Source organism: Pipistrellus hanaki (genome assembly GCF_964339955.1).
Source record: "Pipistrellus hanaki genome assembly, contig: scaffold_39, whole genome shotgun sequence".
Lineage (NCBI taxonomy): Eukaryota > Metazoa > Chordata > Mammalia > Chiroptera > Vespertilionidae > Pipistrellus > Pipistrellus hanaki.
The window spans coordinates 1,397-17,365 of NW_028182294.1; the positions used below are offsets into that span (position 1 = coordinate 1,397).

A 15,969-nucleotide genomic window follows, 5' to 3' on the forward strand; every position below is an offset into this window, starting at 1 on the left:
TCCCCTCCCCGTGCTCCCTCCCCGTGCTCCCTCCCTGTGCTCCCTCCCCATGCTGCCCTCCCCGTGCTCCCTCCCCGTGCTCCCTCCCCGTGCTCCCCTCCCCGTGCTCCCTCCCCGTGCTCCCTCCCGGTGCTCCCTCCCCGTGCTCCCTCCCCGTGCTCCCTCCCCGTGCTCCCTCCCCGTGCTCCCTCCCTGTGCTCCCTCCCCATGCTGCCCTCTCCGTGCTCCCTCCCCGTGCTCCCTCCCCGTGCTCCCTCCCCGTGCTCCCTCCCCGTGCTGCCCTCCCCGTGCTCCCTCCCCGTGCTCCCTCCCCGTGCTGGCCGCGCTGCCGCGGGGATGCCACTCGGAAAGGCCAGCCGCCGGGCGGGACGGGGGAGAGGGCAGAGCGGTGGCGGGCTGGATGCCGGAGGGCAGGCCTGGCAGCCAGGAGTCGCTGTGGCCTCCAAGAGACAAGCTTTCTTTTTTAAAAGTGTGTTTGTATTGACGTCAGAGAGGAAGGAGAGGGAGTGAGAGAGAGAGACATGAGTGATGAGAGCATCATGGGCCAGCGGGGGATCGAGCCCACCGCTGGGCCTGGGCCGTGACGGGGATCGAACACTGACCTCCTGGTTCACAGGTCGGCGCTCAACCACTGAGCCGCGCCAGCCGCAGAGAGACTAGAGTTCAGCTCGGTCCCAACACCCCTCCCCAACCCGGGTCCCAGGAAGCACGACCACCTTCGGGGCCTCGGAGGGCGGCGGCTCAGGGAGGGCCCTCTGCCAGGCAGGTCTGCTCCCCGGTCTCCTGGCGGGGGTGGGGAGGAGGGGCTGGCGCGGCGGGGGCGCCATGCTGCGCCGGCAGAGCCGGGCTCAGTGGTGCTGGGGGAGGGCCGTGCAGAATCAGGCCTGGAGTTCCCTGACGAGGGAATCTGGGCTCAGAGAGACCCCCACCCCCACGGCTCGGGTCTCAGAGGGGCCTGGGCTCAGGGCCTTGGCCTGGAGGGGCAGGTGGCCGGGGCCGCTGTGGGCCGGTGTCTCGGCCTCTGCCCGGGCCTGGCCGGGGAGCCGCAGCCCCCCCCCCCCCCCCCCCCCCCCCGCTCCCGAGCAGGTGAAGCCGCGGCAGCTGGCCAGCGAGGTCGGAGGTCGCCTGCTTGAGGGCTCACTTGTTGCCAGGCGGGCGGGCTGTTGCCGAGGCTGCGCTGCCCAGGGGCCTGGCAGGGCGGGGAGGCCTGGAAGGATGGGGGGCTGACAGGGCAGGGGGGGGCTGGCAGGGCGGGGGTAGAAGGGCCGGGGAGGGGGGCTGGCAGGGCGGGGGTGGAAGGGCCGGGCCTGGCCCAGGCTCAGAGGGAGAGCTGCTCGGTCCTGCCGCCCAGCTGGGCGGATGCCTGGTGCGCTGGCTCCGGTGCCGCCGGCTGAGAGGCTGCCGCGGGCTCCGGGTGCAGCGGGCCGGGAGGTGGTGTGGGGAGCCAGGAAGGGTCCGGCCGGGCCGGCCCACGGGACCGAGTGTGACTCGGCGCTGGCAGCTCCGGCCGGACCCGCACAGGAGATGCTGTGGGCCGGCCCGGCGGGGGCCTGGGCGCGGGCAGCCCCAGGGCTCAGAGGGGATGGGAGGCCACGTGGAGGGTCGGCAGGCCAGGCGGGTGCAGGGAGGCGGTGGCGCCCGGACGAGGCACGCCGGGCCGCGCGGACGCCTCTGAGGCCCTCTCTCCGGCGCCCAGGCACTGAGTTCACACCCTCCTCCCCCCGGGGGCACTGGTCCTGCCCCCTCACGCACAGCGCTTCCCTCCTCCCGGCACGCCGGTGCCCGGGTGCCAGCTCCCCAGCGGCCCGGAGGGCACCCGGTGGGGCGGGATGTGCAGGGGCGGTGGGTGCCCGGACGCGGGCAGCTGCTCCGGCGCCCGCCGGGCCCCGTGGCGCTCGCCGAGAGCCCAATGTGGAGACAAAGGCCGGGCGTGCGGACCAACGCTGTGGACGCTGCGGCCGCGGAGCCACAAAGGGCGGGGGAGGGCCCTGGCGGCCGGCCGCACATGCCAGGGTTGCCCGGGCGACGGCCTCCGCGGAGAGGTCCGCCGGCCATTGTGCGGCACACAGGCCGTGTCACACACCAGATGGCCGCGGCTGTCCCGGTCGGCCAGCGATCGGGCGCAGAGTGGAGGAATGCGGGCGAGGCGGGCCGGGCCATCTGTGCTCGGGCGCGGGCACCGGCGGGCAGGGGCGTTAACGAGCTGACTCCGTGATTGGGCCTTATTTCAGGTGAATTGCTCTCACACCGGAGGCCGGCCAGGAGCCCGGCACTCGGTGGGCAGACGGGCCGGGCGGGGCGGCCGGGGGCCCGAGGCGGCGGGTCCCGGGCTGCCGTCCACCTGGCCCGGGGCTCCGAGGGCCCTGCTCCCAGCCGGCCGCTTCCCGGGGTTTCCGCAAATGTTTACCGACACGGAAACGCGAGCCTGCCTTCCAGCAATTGTCCGCCCCTCCCCCAGCGGGCCCTGCCCTGCACCGCCCGCCCCAGTCCCACGGGGGTGCCAGGCCGGGCCAGATGCCCGCAGGCGGCGGGCCCAGATGCCCGCAGTGGGAGGGGCCAGGTGCCCGCAGGGGGCGGGCCCAGATTCCCGCAGGGGGCGGGGCCAGATGCCCGCAGTGGGAGGGGCCAGATGCCCGCAGGGGGAGGGGCCAGATGCCCACGGGGGAGGGGCCAGATGCCCGCAGGGGGAGGGGCCAGATGCCCGCAGGGGGAGGAGCAGGGCACCACAGGGTCCCTCCCGGCTACGCCCAGCCCATGGCCCTGGCAGTGAGGGTGGAGCTGGCGTGCAGCCACGGCCTAGAAGACAGGTCCCGGGCTCTGCCCTACCGGCTCCCCCCGCCCCCGGAGGGCAGCCGGAGGGCGGCCACAGGAGCTGTCGGGGCTGGGACCACGGCCCCGCCGCAGCGGGCGGAGGGTGGGAAGAACAGTCCAGCAAGAGTGAGGCTGGGCCTGGGCCCCGCTGGCCACCGTCCTCCCTCCCTCAGTGCGTGGGCAGCGTGGCCCCGGGGCGGGCAGCTCCAGGGAGGTCCCTGCCTCACGGTGCGCCTGGCGGTGTGGACAGCGGGGAGGGCCCTGGGGGGGCAGCTCCCAGGGCAGGGTCCCCTCAGGAACGAGGCCGGAGCAAAGCGAGATCACCTGGTGCCGCCATGTTTATTAGGAAAAGCCGGCAGAGAGAGAATCAAATCACACCGTGAGACTCATTAAACACAGACTCAATCACCACAATTACTCTGATTTCGGGGCCGGACGCCCCAGGAGCCGGCCCCTCTTCTCTCCGGATCGGGCGGCCACCCCATTCCGCCGGGGCATCCGCCCAGTGAAGCGCTGGGGACGGGGCCGGCCCCTCACTGTCCTCGGCCCATCGAGTCAGCAGCTCAGAGACTGAGGCCCAGGGCCCAGGCCCGGGGGGGACGGAGGGGTCCTCTGAGCGGGGCATGGGCATCCTTTGATTGGCAGGGGCTGGGCCCGCCCTGCCCTGCCCTGCCCTGCCCTGCCTGTCTCCTACCTGCCCCGGCTTTCAGGGCCCATCTAGGCTGACCTTGGCCTCCCCTGGGAAGTGCCCTGGGCCTGCAGCCTGCCGCCTGCCATACCTGGAAGCAAGTGATGCCAGCATCCTTGTCCCGAGGGCCGCCCGACCCCGGCCACTGGGTCCCAACCACCACAAAAGCCACGTGGGCCACGGTCCCCGAGTGGAGGGTCACCGTCCCCAGCCAAGGCCAGTTCCCGCCGGCAGGAAGCGGGGCCTCCGCCGGACCCAGCCCAGGCCCGGGCGGCAGCGTGGCCCACGGTGCCCAGGGCCTGGGTGAGAGGGGCTGCCCTGGGGCCTCCCAGGAGGTGGCCCACGCGGGAGGCGGGGCGGGCTGGGGGCCCTCCAGGCCCAGGACCCCCTCAGGACCCCTCCTCGGGGCCCCTGCGGGGCACGGTCAGCTGCTCGTAGGTGGGCAGGGCGTTGCTGGGCAGGAAGAGCTGGGGATCGATGGGGCCCCGGCAGGGCTGCAGGGGGGCCCCGCCGCCAGGGGGCCGGCCGCCCGGGGGGCCGCCCTGGTTCAGGGCGAGCAGCTGGTGGAGCAGGTCCGTGATGAGCACCAGCCGCTGGTCCAGCTGCATCATCTGCGGGGAGAGAGGAGGTCAGCTGTGCATGCCGGCCACGTGTGTGTGTGAACCGGCCACATGTGTGTGTGAACCGGTCGTGTGTGTGTGTGTGAACAGGCCACGTGTGTGTGTGAACCGGCCACGTGTGTGTGAACCGGCCACGTGTGTGTTGAACCGGCCACGTGTGAGTGTGAACCGGCCACGTGTGTGTGAACCGGCCACGTGTGTATGTGTGTGTGAACCGGCCATGTGTGTGTGTGTGTGTGTGTGAACCGGCCACGTGTGTGTGTGAACCGGCCACGTGTGTGTGTGAACCGGCCACATGTGTGTGTGTGTGAACCGGCACGTGGTCTGCACGGTGCGGGCACCTGGCCCAGCGCCCTCGCCCCTCCCTCCGCACGCATGGCGGCTGGCGTGGGCTCTGCCTCCTTGGCTGGCTCCGGGTGAGACCGCCGGGCCCCGTGGGGGTGGCCACACCTCCGGGGTCCAGTCCCCAGCCCAGAGGGCCTCGTCTTCGATTCCCCCAGACAGAGCAGGGGCCACGCCCTCAGCCCCCCAGTGCTGTCCCGTACCCCGTTCTCGGCAGAACTGTTTGGAGGCCTCAACTGAGGTCTATACCACCCCCACCCCAGGAGAAGGCCTTGCCCGCCCAACCCCACAGCCCCACCTGGTCCCGTGCTGGAAGACAGTGATGGGCTCAAGAAGGGGGGAGGGGGAGGCGGGGGGAGACCCCTGGGCGGCCCCTCAGCCCACGGCCTGCTCCGGCCCTGGAGGCCTGAGTGTGTGTGCGGGGCCGGCTTAGGGGCCCACTGGGGCTCCCTGGCCCCGCAGCCGCCTAACTGCGCAGGCCCGGCTCCGAGCACCGACTGGTTTGGCATCAATTAACGTGCCGAACGCTTTGCAGACGGAGCTGTGGTTTCGTAAATTTTCACTTTACGGCACTTGGACATCTACTGAGGCCCAGATGTGCACGTGGAGGGTTTGCGGGGTGCTCTTGGGGGAGGGGACGGCCGTGGTGGGGTGCGGGCAGGAGAGGGGCTGCTGGGTGTGGCTGGAGAGGCGCAGGCCAGGGCCACCTCGAGGTGACAGTCCCTCCTGGGGGGCAGGTGTAGGGGACACGGGTGGGTCAAGCCCTGTGGCGCCTCCCAGCTCCACCCCAAGGCGTGCCCCCCAACGGCCCAGGGCTGCCTGCTGCCCCCTGCTCAGGGTGGCCTCTGCCCAGCACCCACGGCCTCGTCCCTGTCTCTTCAGCGGCTGCTCCCACTGCCAGTGTGTGGCCTGAGCCGTGGCCGTGCAGTCCCGGCCGGCTACTCCTGTTCCCACTCAGGGAAACATCACGCCTCTGCCCATCGCGAAGGAACCGTTTCCCGAGGACAACCCTTCGTTTTCCCCGGGTTATGTATCGCCTTTGGGTTTTGCTGAGCCTTTATGTATATATTTATATTATTGACTTTTTACAGAGAGGGATAGAGAGCTAGAAACATCGATCAGCTGCCTCCTGCACGCCCCCCGCTGGGGATGTGGCCGCAACCAAGGTCCGTGCCCTTGACCGGAATTGAACCTGGGACCCTTCTGTCTGCAGGCCGACGCTCTATCCACTGAGCCGCACCGGCCAGGACTTTGCTGAGCTTTCGATGCACCTGTCGGGAGCTCATTCTCCGACGCTCGTCCAGCATCACAGACTCCTCTCCCTCCTGCTGAGAGCACCAGCGCCTGCCAGCCGCCTCCTCCTCCTGGAGGCTCTTCCTGGTGTCCCACGAGCTTCCGAAGGGCAGCGTGTGGAGGCCAAGCTTCCTCGGTGCACGACGGACGCGGGCTGGGTATGGCATGCTCCCCCCGCAGAGGCCGGAGGCCGCCTCCACCCACGCCGCTTCCCCTCCCGTGGCCGCCCTGCGGCTCTCACGCCTTTTCTCCCTGGACACGGGGGTGGCCGGGCCCCCACGAGGGCCTTCTGGGGAGCGAGGGGAGGGGAGGGGAGAGGAGGGGAGGAGAGAGGCCTTACAGTTTAGCCCAAAAGCGTTCGCCGAGTCCCCTTTGTTTTTTATCACGAAAACGTATCCCTCACCCACAGCTGCTCCTGGTGTCCCCAGTACGGAATCTCTCAGGTTCAGCTCCTCTGGGGACTGAACCTCCGTCGTGGGTGGGGCTGGGACAGACAGCACGGGCGTCAGAGGCCGGGGCGTCGGGGGGCCGCTGCTGCTCAGAGGAGGACAGTGGGCTGAGAGTTGGACTGGGTGTGGAAGTCTGGATTGGAACGGTTTCTCTCCTCTCCGAGGCCCGAAGGCCTTTCTCTGCTGTGTGCTGGCTCCCTCCGCCCGGCCTGCCCAGCCTCCGGGCTGGGAGCTGTCCTGTCCTGGGCTCTCGCTCCCTCCTCCTCCAGCCTCTCGCCGGCACTCCCTGGGCTCCACGGTCCTTCTGCCCCCATTTCCCAGCTGTCAGCACCGTTTGGCTTCTCGCTCGTCCCTCGTGCTCCGTGGGCCCGGCCAGGAGTGCGGGGCGGACAGTGGGCGGATTTGCCGTGTTACCCAGGGGCTGTGTACGCGCTTCTCAGCCCTGTCCCCTGGGCTTCTGCCCCCAGCCCCTGGGCTCCGGTTACCGTGGCCTCGCAGTGGTCACGTCCCCGCTTCTCTCCCGGCCGCCCTGATGTCCGGGGGCGGCCCCGCCTCCCTGCCCACACCGCTCGGGGACGTGGCCGTGGTCTCAGGGGGCGGGGAGGGGGCGGGAGCGCCGCCCACGGAGAGGAACCAGACGAGAGCGGGCCCACCACGTGCCTGTGCCCGCCCGGTCTCCGGCGCCGGGACGCCCGCCCTGTGCGCTGGACAGGAGCACGGCCCTCTGGGCGGGCGGCCCGGACACCGGGGCCGGGGGCCGGCGGCCCTTCCTCCGTCCGTCCCTGCGGGCTCTGCTCCCAGGTCACCTCCTCGGGGATCCCGTCCGCCGCGGCTCCTCTCACCGCCAGCCCTTCCCCGTCCGAGTCTCAGCACCGCCCCAGCCCCACCCCCGCCTGGCTCCGCGCCGGCTGTGCCTGCGCTTCCTGAGGAAGGGGCTGGTGGCCCGGGCCTGGCGCCGCTCCAGGCAGGCGCACAGTAGGTGCTTCCGCCACTGAGGCAAGGGTCCCCGGTGGAGGCGGGGCTGGGCCCTGAGTGGAGGGGCGCCTGGGGGACCCCAGCCACCCTGCACCCCGCTCTGCTCCCCAGGGCCGGGGTGGCAGGCTGGGCTGCGGCCAGAGCCATTTCCATGGGAGGGGCGTTGGGCTGCACCCCCTCCAGGGGACCGACAGGGCGGGCGGGTGATGGGTCCAGGGAGGGGGGGGGTCTGGCGGCTCGGCATGCGGCTCTCCGGTTTCCGTGCCCGTCTGCATAACCGCACGGCCGTTTCCATCGGCGCTGCCAAGCGGCGCTGCCGGCCCGGCCCGGCTCCGATCCCCGGCGAGGCCGCTCCCTGCCAGGCAGCCCGGGGGCTGGGGCGCGGGGCCGCAGGGTAAGCTGCCCCAGGCCCGGGGTCCACTGCCCCGGGGCCCAGGGGCCGGGCCCTCAGAGTCCGCTGCGGCCGGCGCCCCCGCCCCGGTAATTCCTCAGGATGTGGGCGTGCGCCAGGCGTTAGGTAACGGGCTGCGTGCCCCCGAGAGCCATAACTCAGGCGCTTCACATGCTCGCAGACAACAAAATCGCTTCCAGGACAGGGGAGCGGGCCTCGGGGAGAGGGTCCGGGCCAGGAGAGGCCAGGCCGGGCGGGGGAGGGGCCGAGGAGGCCTCCCGGGGGCCCCAGGGGTGCAGCCTGGAACGTGGGAGCAGGAAGCCTCTGTGGAAAGAATGCGTCCGCCGCTCGCCGGCCCCCACACGCCCACGCCCCTCGCGGCCACCCTGAAGGCGGTCCTTCCTGACGAGCCGAGGGGCATGCAGGGCTCACCCACTGGGCGCCCGTCCGCTCCCGGCCGGGCCACACGCTCCCCGCCCCCGGGCCGCGTGGCGCAGGCAGCCAGGGGCCATCTGCTGAAGACGGGACCGCTCCCTCACGCGTGAGCAGGCGCCGCGGCCCTGGCGGGCACACCAGAGGCTGGCATGGTGGATGGCGCCCTCTCCCCCTCAGGACCCATCGCCCAGAGGGAGCTGAGCAGAGTGGGCGGAGGGTGCAGACCCTGTGGGCTGGGAGGGCCTGCCTCGCCCGCCCTGGGGCCACAGCCCGCACCCAGGAAACCTCGTCTCGGCTTCTGGGGGCGCCACGCCCCGCCCTCCGGCATGTTCTCCTCCGGGGGCTCTGGGGAGGAGCCTTTGCCCGGAGCCCGGCTGTGCCACGGGCAGGCCCGTGTGGGCGGTGGAGCTGGCCCTGGCACACCCTGCCCCTGCCCCGAGGGCCCCCTCCTCACAGCACCGTGTGCCACGTCCCGATGGGCGCAGGTCAGGCGCGTCCGAGTGGACCAGATGGCGGCGCTGAGTCAGACGGAGCCCAGAATCCCACATGGCCATCCCTGCCCGGCCCCTGGCCCCTGGGGTCTGGGGCCTGGGCTCCCGGTTCTCCTGCCGCCCCCGCCTGGCCTCTGTGGTCCTGCCTCCGCCCCCAGCCTCCTGCCCATCGCCTGGTCCGCCTCCGGCCTCCACGCGGGCCCAGCTCCAGCGTCAGTGCCAGCTCCGCCCTCTCCTGTGAGCTCACACCTCACTCCCCGCGGACGCCTGCCCGCCAGCCCCCGCCCGCTCCTGAGAGAATGTCCACAGCCCCCCCGGCTCTTCCTGGGACCCCTCCCTCACCCCGAGCCCCACCACCCATGTCTGCGACTCTGCCTCCTCCGTGGTCCTGCCCCCACCTCTGCCCCGTCCTGGTCCCCTCCTCCGGGGACCCGCCCTGCCCCTCCCCGTCTCCGTCTCCTCTGGTCCCCAGGGTCCTCCCACATCCCAGCCAGTGCGCTGCGGGGAGATTAATTATGTGAGTGTGAGTGAGTGAGAGTGTGAGTGTGTGTGTGAGTGTGTAAATGTGAGTGTGTGTGTGAGTGTGTGTATGTATGAGTATGAGAGTGTGAGTATGAATGTGAGTGTGAGAGTGTGAGTGTGAATGTGAGAGTGTGAGTGTGTGTGAGTGTGTAAATGTGAGTGTGTGTGTGAGTGTGTGTATGTATGAGTGTGAGAGTGTGAGTATGAATATGAGTGTGAGAGTGTGAGTATGAATGTGAGTGTGTGTGTGTGTGAGTGTGTAAATGTGAGTGTGAGTGAGTAAATGTGAGTGTGAGTGTGAGTATAAGTGAGTAAGAGTGTGAGAGTGTGTATGTGTGTGTGTGAGTATGTGTATGTATGAGTATGAGAGTGTGAGTGTGAATGTGAGTGTGAGAGTGTATGTGAGTGTGAGAGTGTGAACTTGCCAGTGGTTGTGTGTGTGTGTGTGACTGTGTGAGTGTGAGTGTGAGAGTGAGAGTGTGTGTGAATGTGTGTGTGAGTATGAGAGTGTGTGTGTGTGTGTGTGTGTGTGTGTGGGAGTGTGACCTGCTGGTGAGTGTCAGGGGAGAATGGGTGCTCGGGCAGCTTAACCGGGAAAAGGCCACTGGGGCCTCGGCTGTGCCGCCCCACGGGGGCAGGGGTGGAGGCGGAAATGAGGGTGGGGAGGGGCAGCTACTAGGCAGGGCCCGATGGCCTCGGAACGTGCTGGCGGGATTGCTTGGTTTGTAACTTCCCACGTTACAAACTGCCCCTCCTGCCCTCCCTCAGGCCCGGGCTCCGGCCACCGACCTTCCCCTCCTCAGTCCATAGAACAGGCGCCGAGCCCGGGGCCATGTCCTCAGCCTGCTCCGCTCCCGCCCCCGCCCCCGTGCCTTTGGGGTGACCGCGGGCTCAGCCCCGCCCAGGTCTCCCTCGGAGCCGCTCCGTGTCGGGAGCCGGGCCTCCTGAGCGGCCCTCCCGGCGCTGGGCCCGGCGCTCCCTGCGCGGCCCGGCCTTCCCCGACCGAGCACACGGCGAGCCCGCGTGTCTGAGCCCGGCGTCGCCGGCAGAGCGATCCCTCTGAGAACAGCCGGCGGGCCCTGGGTTTGGGGGTGCGCTCCTGGCCGGCGGGGTGCTGGAGGGCGTGCGGACGTGGTGCTGGCGCTGGAGCCAGGCTCGCCGCGGCGCCTCCCCTCGGCCCGTCCCGCCCGGAGCGGCCCTTGGACGGGGAGCTCCTTGGACGCCGCTCCTGCCTCTTGGCTGGTCTCCCCAGTTTCCATCGCTCTGTCTCTAGGCCACTTTCCGGGAGATTTACTTCAATTTCTTCTGAGTTTTTTCACTCGGCGGCATATGCAGCTCCAGGGGCTGCTCCTGGGCTCCGACGGGCCTCCCCGCACCCCGTGCTGGCCGGACGGCCCCTCCCCGGGCCGGGCGGGGCGGGCGCCCACCGTGAGCCTGGCTCCAGCGCCAGCACCACGTCCGTACGGCCTCCCAGCACCCCCTGCGAGCCTCCTTCTCCGCACGCTTTCGGGGCTCGGTGGCCAACGCCCTGGCGCCCCTGCCCTCACTGCGCGCCCCCCGCCCTGCCCTGTCTGGCCGACCCTCTCCCTCTCCCTGCCCTCGCCCCGGCCCCGGCTCAGCCCCCGCTTCCTCTGGGCCGCACCAGCCAGGCCTGCTCCATGCCACCCTCGGGAGCACCGTGCCTCTCCCGGCGGCTCCACTCTCTGCCTGCGGGGCCGCAGCTGCTTCCTGAGGATGTCTCTGCCGACTTCCCAGCCGGGGTCACAGCCCTGCTACGTGCCCGTGGCGTCCCTTCTGGCCTCCAGCCGGGGCTGACTACTGTCCCCCCTCCCGGGGGCAGCCCAGGGGCAGGGCTGGCGCCCCCGTCCTGCTGCCGTGGGCAGGCTCCCCACACTCCAGACCGAGCGTGGCCCCGGGCTCAGGTCTCTCGCCGACACCAGGATCTCTGGAGGCACAGGGCAGTTCTGCCTCCCGCCTCTGCCAGCGTCCGGAGCTGCTGCGGCCTGGCTCACGGCCGCCCCACCAGCGCCCTGTCCCTCTGCACCTGGTCCCCATGGAGGCCCTTCCCGCCTCTGACCCTCCTCCAGGCCCCGTGAGGTCCTGGGGCCACCCCGGCCGTGCCTGTCTCCATCCCGACCCGCACGTCCCGGTGCACGAGGCCCAGTGGGGGCTGTTCCGGGACGGGCACTCCGGGCCGGTCCAGGGCTGGGCACGGCTCCGGGGGCCGCGCCTCCTGAGGAGACGCCCGGACCCGGGAGGGGTCGCCCGGGGGGCGAGGGAGGCCAGGGCAGGTGGCCGGGCCCCTCAAGGCCCAGGAGCACCGAGAACTGCCCTGGATGACAGGGGCAGGGACAAGGACGCCAGGGGCCAAGGACGCCAGGGGCCGGGGTCCTGTCCTCCCAGGGCTCGACCTGGCGTCTCCTCAGCGTCCCGGGGACCCTCCTTCGCTCGAGCTCAGACCTAGTGACCTCCATCCCCTGAGCCGCCTCAGCCTGGGGCCCCCGACGCCTGCAGCTGAGCAACAATTCAAAGCACAGCGCCCCCTCCCCGGACCGCATGAGCGCCTCGGCTGGGGTTGGGCTGGAGGCCCGGGGGCACTGTGCTCCCCAGACTCGCCCTGTGAGTCCTCAGCCCCACACTCGCTCTGCACAGCACCCAAGGCACAGCCGGAAGCAGGGGCGTGCTCAGAAGCCCCCCTCCCCAGTTACAGGAGCTCACACCCCGAGAGAGGAGTCACCACACACGTGAGGAGCCCCCCCGCCCCGGAGGAGAGCCCCTGCTGCCGGCGAGGTCACCCTGAGGAGGCTTCAGAGTAGGTCAGAGCTGCAAAGGGTGGGCGTCTGCAGGAGGAACGGAGGCCTCAGACCTGAGCACCCCTGGGGAGAGGAAGGAGGAAGGTGGCGGCTGGAGGTGCCAGGCGGGCGGTGAGTGCTCCTGGAGAGGAGCCTGAGAGGGAGGGGAGGGCGCTCACACGCGGAGCAGAGGAACGAGGAACCCGCCGTGCCAGCAGCTCCCTCCGGAGCGGGGACATCCCAGTGGGAAAACCAGAGAAACGGAACAGCCCGCCTGCACGGCCCCTCCGTCGACAGGAAGGGCCCCTCCACACGGCCCGGAGCCGGAGGAGAAGCACAGCCAGCAGCCCAGACCTGGGGGGGGGGGGGGAATCAGGAACAAAGAGAGAGGCGCAGCGCTGGTACACGGGGAAGGTCAAAGAATGTCGCTCCAAACAAGTCTGTGAGCAAAAAGAAGATAAAATAGGAAGTAAATTCATCTAGAACAGATCCATTGCGAGAGCACAACATACCAGAACCTGTGGGTGCTGCCAAAAGGGTGTGCAGAGGCACACTGGTAGCAGTTTTAGAAAGCCAGAAAGGTAGGAAATGAACAAGCTAAGCTCTCCACTCAAGAAGCAAAAAAAAGGACACGCAAATGAACAAACACATAAATGAGCACACGAGTAAGAAAGGATAAAAGAGGACATGAACACAACACAAAAATGTTTATGAAAATGAAGCTGGTCAATAAAACCAAATGCTGGCTGATTTTTTAAAGAAAATATATCTTATTGACTTTTGCAGAGAGGAAGGAAGAGGGACAGAGAGCTAGAAACATTGATGAGAGAGAAACATCGACCAGCTGCCTCCTGCACACCTCCTACTGGGGATGTGCCCACAACCAAGGAACATACTCTTGACCAGAATCGAACCTGGGACCCTTCAGTCCACAGGCCGACACTCTATCCACTGAGCAAAACTGGTCAGGGCAATGCTGGCTATTAGAAGAACAAATAAAATAGATGAATGTTAAAGAAGCAATGAAACAAATAAAATTTAGGAGTGAAAAGAGAATAGGAACCACAGATACAGGGTGAATGACCAAGTAATTGTGATTATGATTTTTAATCTTATGTCCATAAAATTCAAAACTTGATATGACGGATAATTTCAAGGAAAAATAAAAATTACATCCCAAGTGACTTCTGAAGCGGAAAATCCTAATGAACAGGAACCCAATGGAGAAACAGGAATGATCGCCCGCCGTTCTCCAGCAGGGCCCACGCCCCGCTCTTTGGGAGCGCTTTCTGCCAGGCTCTCAGTGAGCAGGTAACATTGTCCCACACAGGATGCTTCGGGGCACAGGCCAAAGTGGGATGCCGCTCAGCTCATCGTAGGAGCCAACACCAGGCCCCCAAACTGGGCAAAGAAACACAAGAAAATCCTAGGCAGGCCACGCCCGGTCACAGACACAGAAGTCCAAACGCTACGTTGTGTAGAAGCGACGGAATCCAGCAGCCCAAGAGCGTCCTGACCATGTGAATCCCTGGAATGCAAGTTTGCCTCCGCCCTCGGCTGTCCGCCGGCCGCTGGGGCGTGGCCAACTGGCTCCTGCTGCCTCGGGGGCCTCAGGTCCTCAGAGACCTCCTGCTGGTTCCCTCGAGGCCCCTCATGCTCCTCCTTTTGTGACACTCACGGTAGCCCCCTCGGTCTGTGGGGGATGCGTCTCGATGCACAGACACCTGCGATAAAGCCCAGTACGAGGCTATCGACAATATCATTGACACGGGACCTTCCATCAGGCGCTGTAACACGGTATGTGACTGTGGTCTCCCCGCCCCGTCCTCTGTACATGTCTCAGCCACACCTGCTCCTGAGGGGGTGCGGCCGGCCCTCCCTTGCAGAAATGGTGTCACTTGTTTGGGGGGAACGGGGTGTCCCTGCCGAAGGCTTCCTGTAGGCTCAGTGCTTCTAGAACAGCACAGTGCTGTCAGTCGGACACGCTTCTTGTCTGTCTCTCACCCACAAACGGTTTTCCCGCTCAAACTAGACACGTCTCATACGTCTCTTTCCCTCCTCACAATCTCACCACAGACCCCCGAGACCTCAGGTTTCTTCCTTATATCAAGAAGGTTCATCTTTTCCCTTATTATTATTTTTAAAAAATACACACACACACACACACACACACACACACACACGGAGTGGCCAGATTATGATGACCTCTGAATGCATAATAATCTGGCCACTCAGTGTACATCTTACCTAACAATAGACACACATGTAAATTGACCATACCTCCACGCTGCCCACCAGCCAATCAGAGTAAGTATGCAAATCAACCCACCAAAGATGGCAGTTAATTTGCATACACAGTCGCTCAGCAAAGGGGATGGTGGGGGGGGTGGCATTTTTCCGCCCCACCTCCCATCTCTCAGGGCCTCTGGGCAGTGTGGGGAGGCAGGCCAGAGCGAAAGAGGCGGCTCTGGGGCCGGAGGGGAAAGGCAGTGCTGGCAGCCAGGAAAAGGAAGGCCCATTCTGGGCTCTAGTTTATATATGTCAGAGGCCCGGTGCCTGAATCTGTGCATGGGTGGGTCCGGCCAGCCTGGCCAGGGGGCTGGGACATGGGTGGTTGGCCGGCCTGCCTGCTGGTCAAACTCCTGGTCGAGGGGACAATTTGTCTATGAGCCTTTTATTCTATAGGACAGACACGGAGAGGCCAGATCAGTATGCGTTCAGAGACCATCGTCATCTGGCCGTGTATTTATTTATCTTTTATCCTCACCCGAAGATGTTTTTCCATTGCTTTTTTTTTTTAAAGGCGAGTGGAAGAGAGGGAAAAACAGAAACACGATGTGAGAGAAACACACCCATTGGTTGCCTCCTGCACACGCCCTGACCAGGGCCTGGGCCAGGGAGGAGCCTGCCATCTCCTTGACCAGAATCACACCGGGGACCCTTTGGCCTGCAGGCTGACGCCCTATCCACCGAGCCACACGGCCAGGGTTCCTTTTCCCTGAAAGGAAGTGCCTTCCCGCTTCCCTGGGCGACTCGGGTCTGCCAGCGCCACCCTCTGCGCCGGGGACGGCTGTCAATCCCACGAGGCCCCTGGGACACGCAGTGTGCCCGCGGCCGGGACCCGATGGCCCAGCAGCGGGGGGGGGGGAGGGGGGGGGGGAGAGGGGCGTCTGTAGCCCGGAGGCACGGGACGGGGGGGTGGGATATAGCCGGGCATCCAAGATGTCATCACGCGACTCAGAAGGGCGCACGATGGAAACTGTAAACGGCTTATTTCTGGAAATTTCCTTTTCGCGGTTTAGACCACGGCGGGCCACGGCGGGCCATGGTGACTGACACCGAGGGAGGTGACGCCATGGCGGGCTGCTGCCCGTGTGCTGTGTCCCGAGGCCGTCTCCTTCCTCCCAGGCCACAGCCCGGAGCCGGAGTCTGCCGTCCGGGCCGCACGGACACCGGGGACACCCGGGGGGGGGGGGTCTTTTCTTTTTAAAATACAGTTTTGTTTTGTTTTTTTATTGAATTTGCAGAGGAAGGGAGAGGGGGGAAGAGACAGACACATCTGTGATGAGAGAGGATCACAGATCGGCTGCCTCCTGCACGCCCCACACTGGGGATGGAGCCCGCAACCTGGGCCTGTGCCCCGGCCTGGCATCGAACCCTGACCTCCTGGTTCCTGGGTGGACGCTCAGCCCTGAGCCACGCCGGCCGAGAGGGGCTGGTCTTTCTGACGAGCAGGAGACGCCTGACCCCGTCTGGGCTGGAACTGGGAGCCCAAGAGGAGGGGGCTGGTGGGGCTGGGCAGCCGCTGGGCCACTGCCAAAGGCCGGCCAAGCCCTCCGGCCCCTGCCTGCCAGCGTGGAGAGGCCCCGGCCCCGGCGCGGCCCTGCGGGGGGGGGGGGGGGGCAGAACAGCAAAGCCATGCCGTCTCCCGCAGTTGTGGGACACGTGTTGGGGCGGCTGTGCTGGCAGCTGAGCCCCCGGGGCCCGGGGGGCATCGGGCTGGGCGGGGGGCTCCGAGCAGCTGGTGCGGACAGCCCGCGGCTGACAGGTGGGCGGGGGGGGGGGGGCGGCAGCTGGGCCGGCGACAATGAGCGGGCGGGCTGCCCTCGGCAGATCTGGCCCCGGAGCTGTGTGTGTGCATGGGTGTATGCGCACATGTG

The 15,969-nt window shown here is 67.3% G+C and overlaps 1 protein-coding gene across 3 annotated transcripts in view; it reads right to left on the reverse strand.

Annotated features, from left to right (window-relative positions):
* Window positions 1–3,137: 3,137 nt before the first annotated feature.
* KCNQ1 (potassium voltage-gated channel subfamily Q member 1) overlaps window positions 3,138–15,969 on the reverse strand; it is a 166,188-nt gene continuing 153,356 nt past the window's right edge. For all 3 annotated transcript variants that reach the window (XM_084907067.1, XM_084907068.1, XM_084907069.1), the window contains one exon: window positions 3,138–4,110. In XM_084907067.1, the coding sequence (XP_084763193.1) occupies window positions 3,698–4,110 (413 nt within the window). In that variant the 3' untranslated portion in view covers window positions 3,138–3,697. The remainder of the gene's footprint in view (window positions 4,111–15,969) is intronic.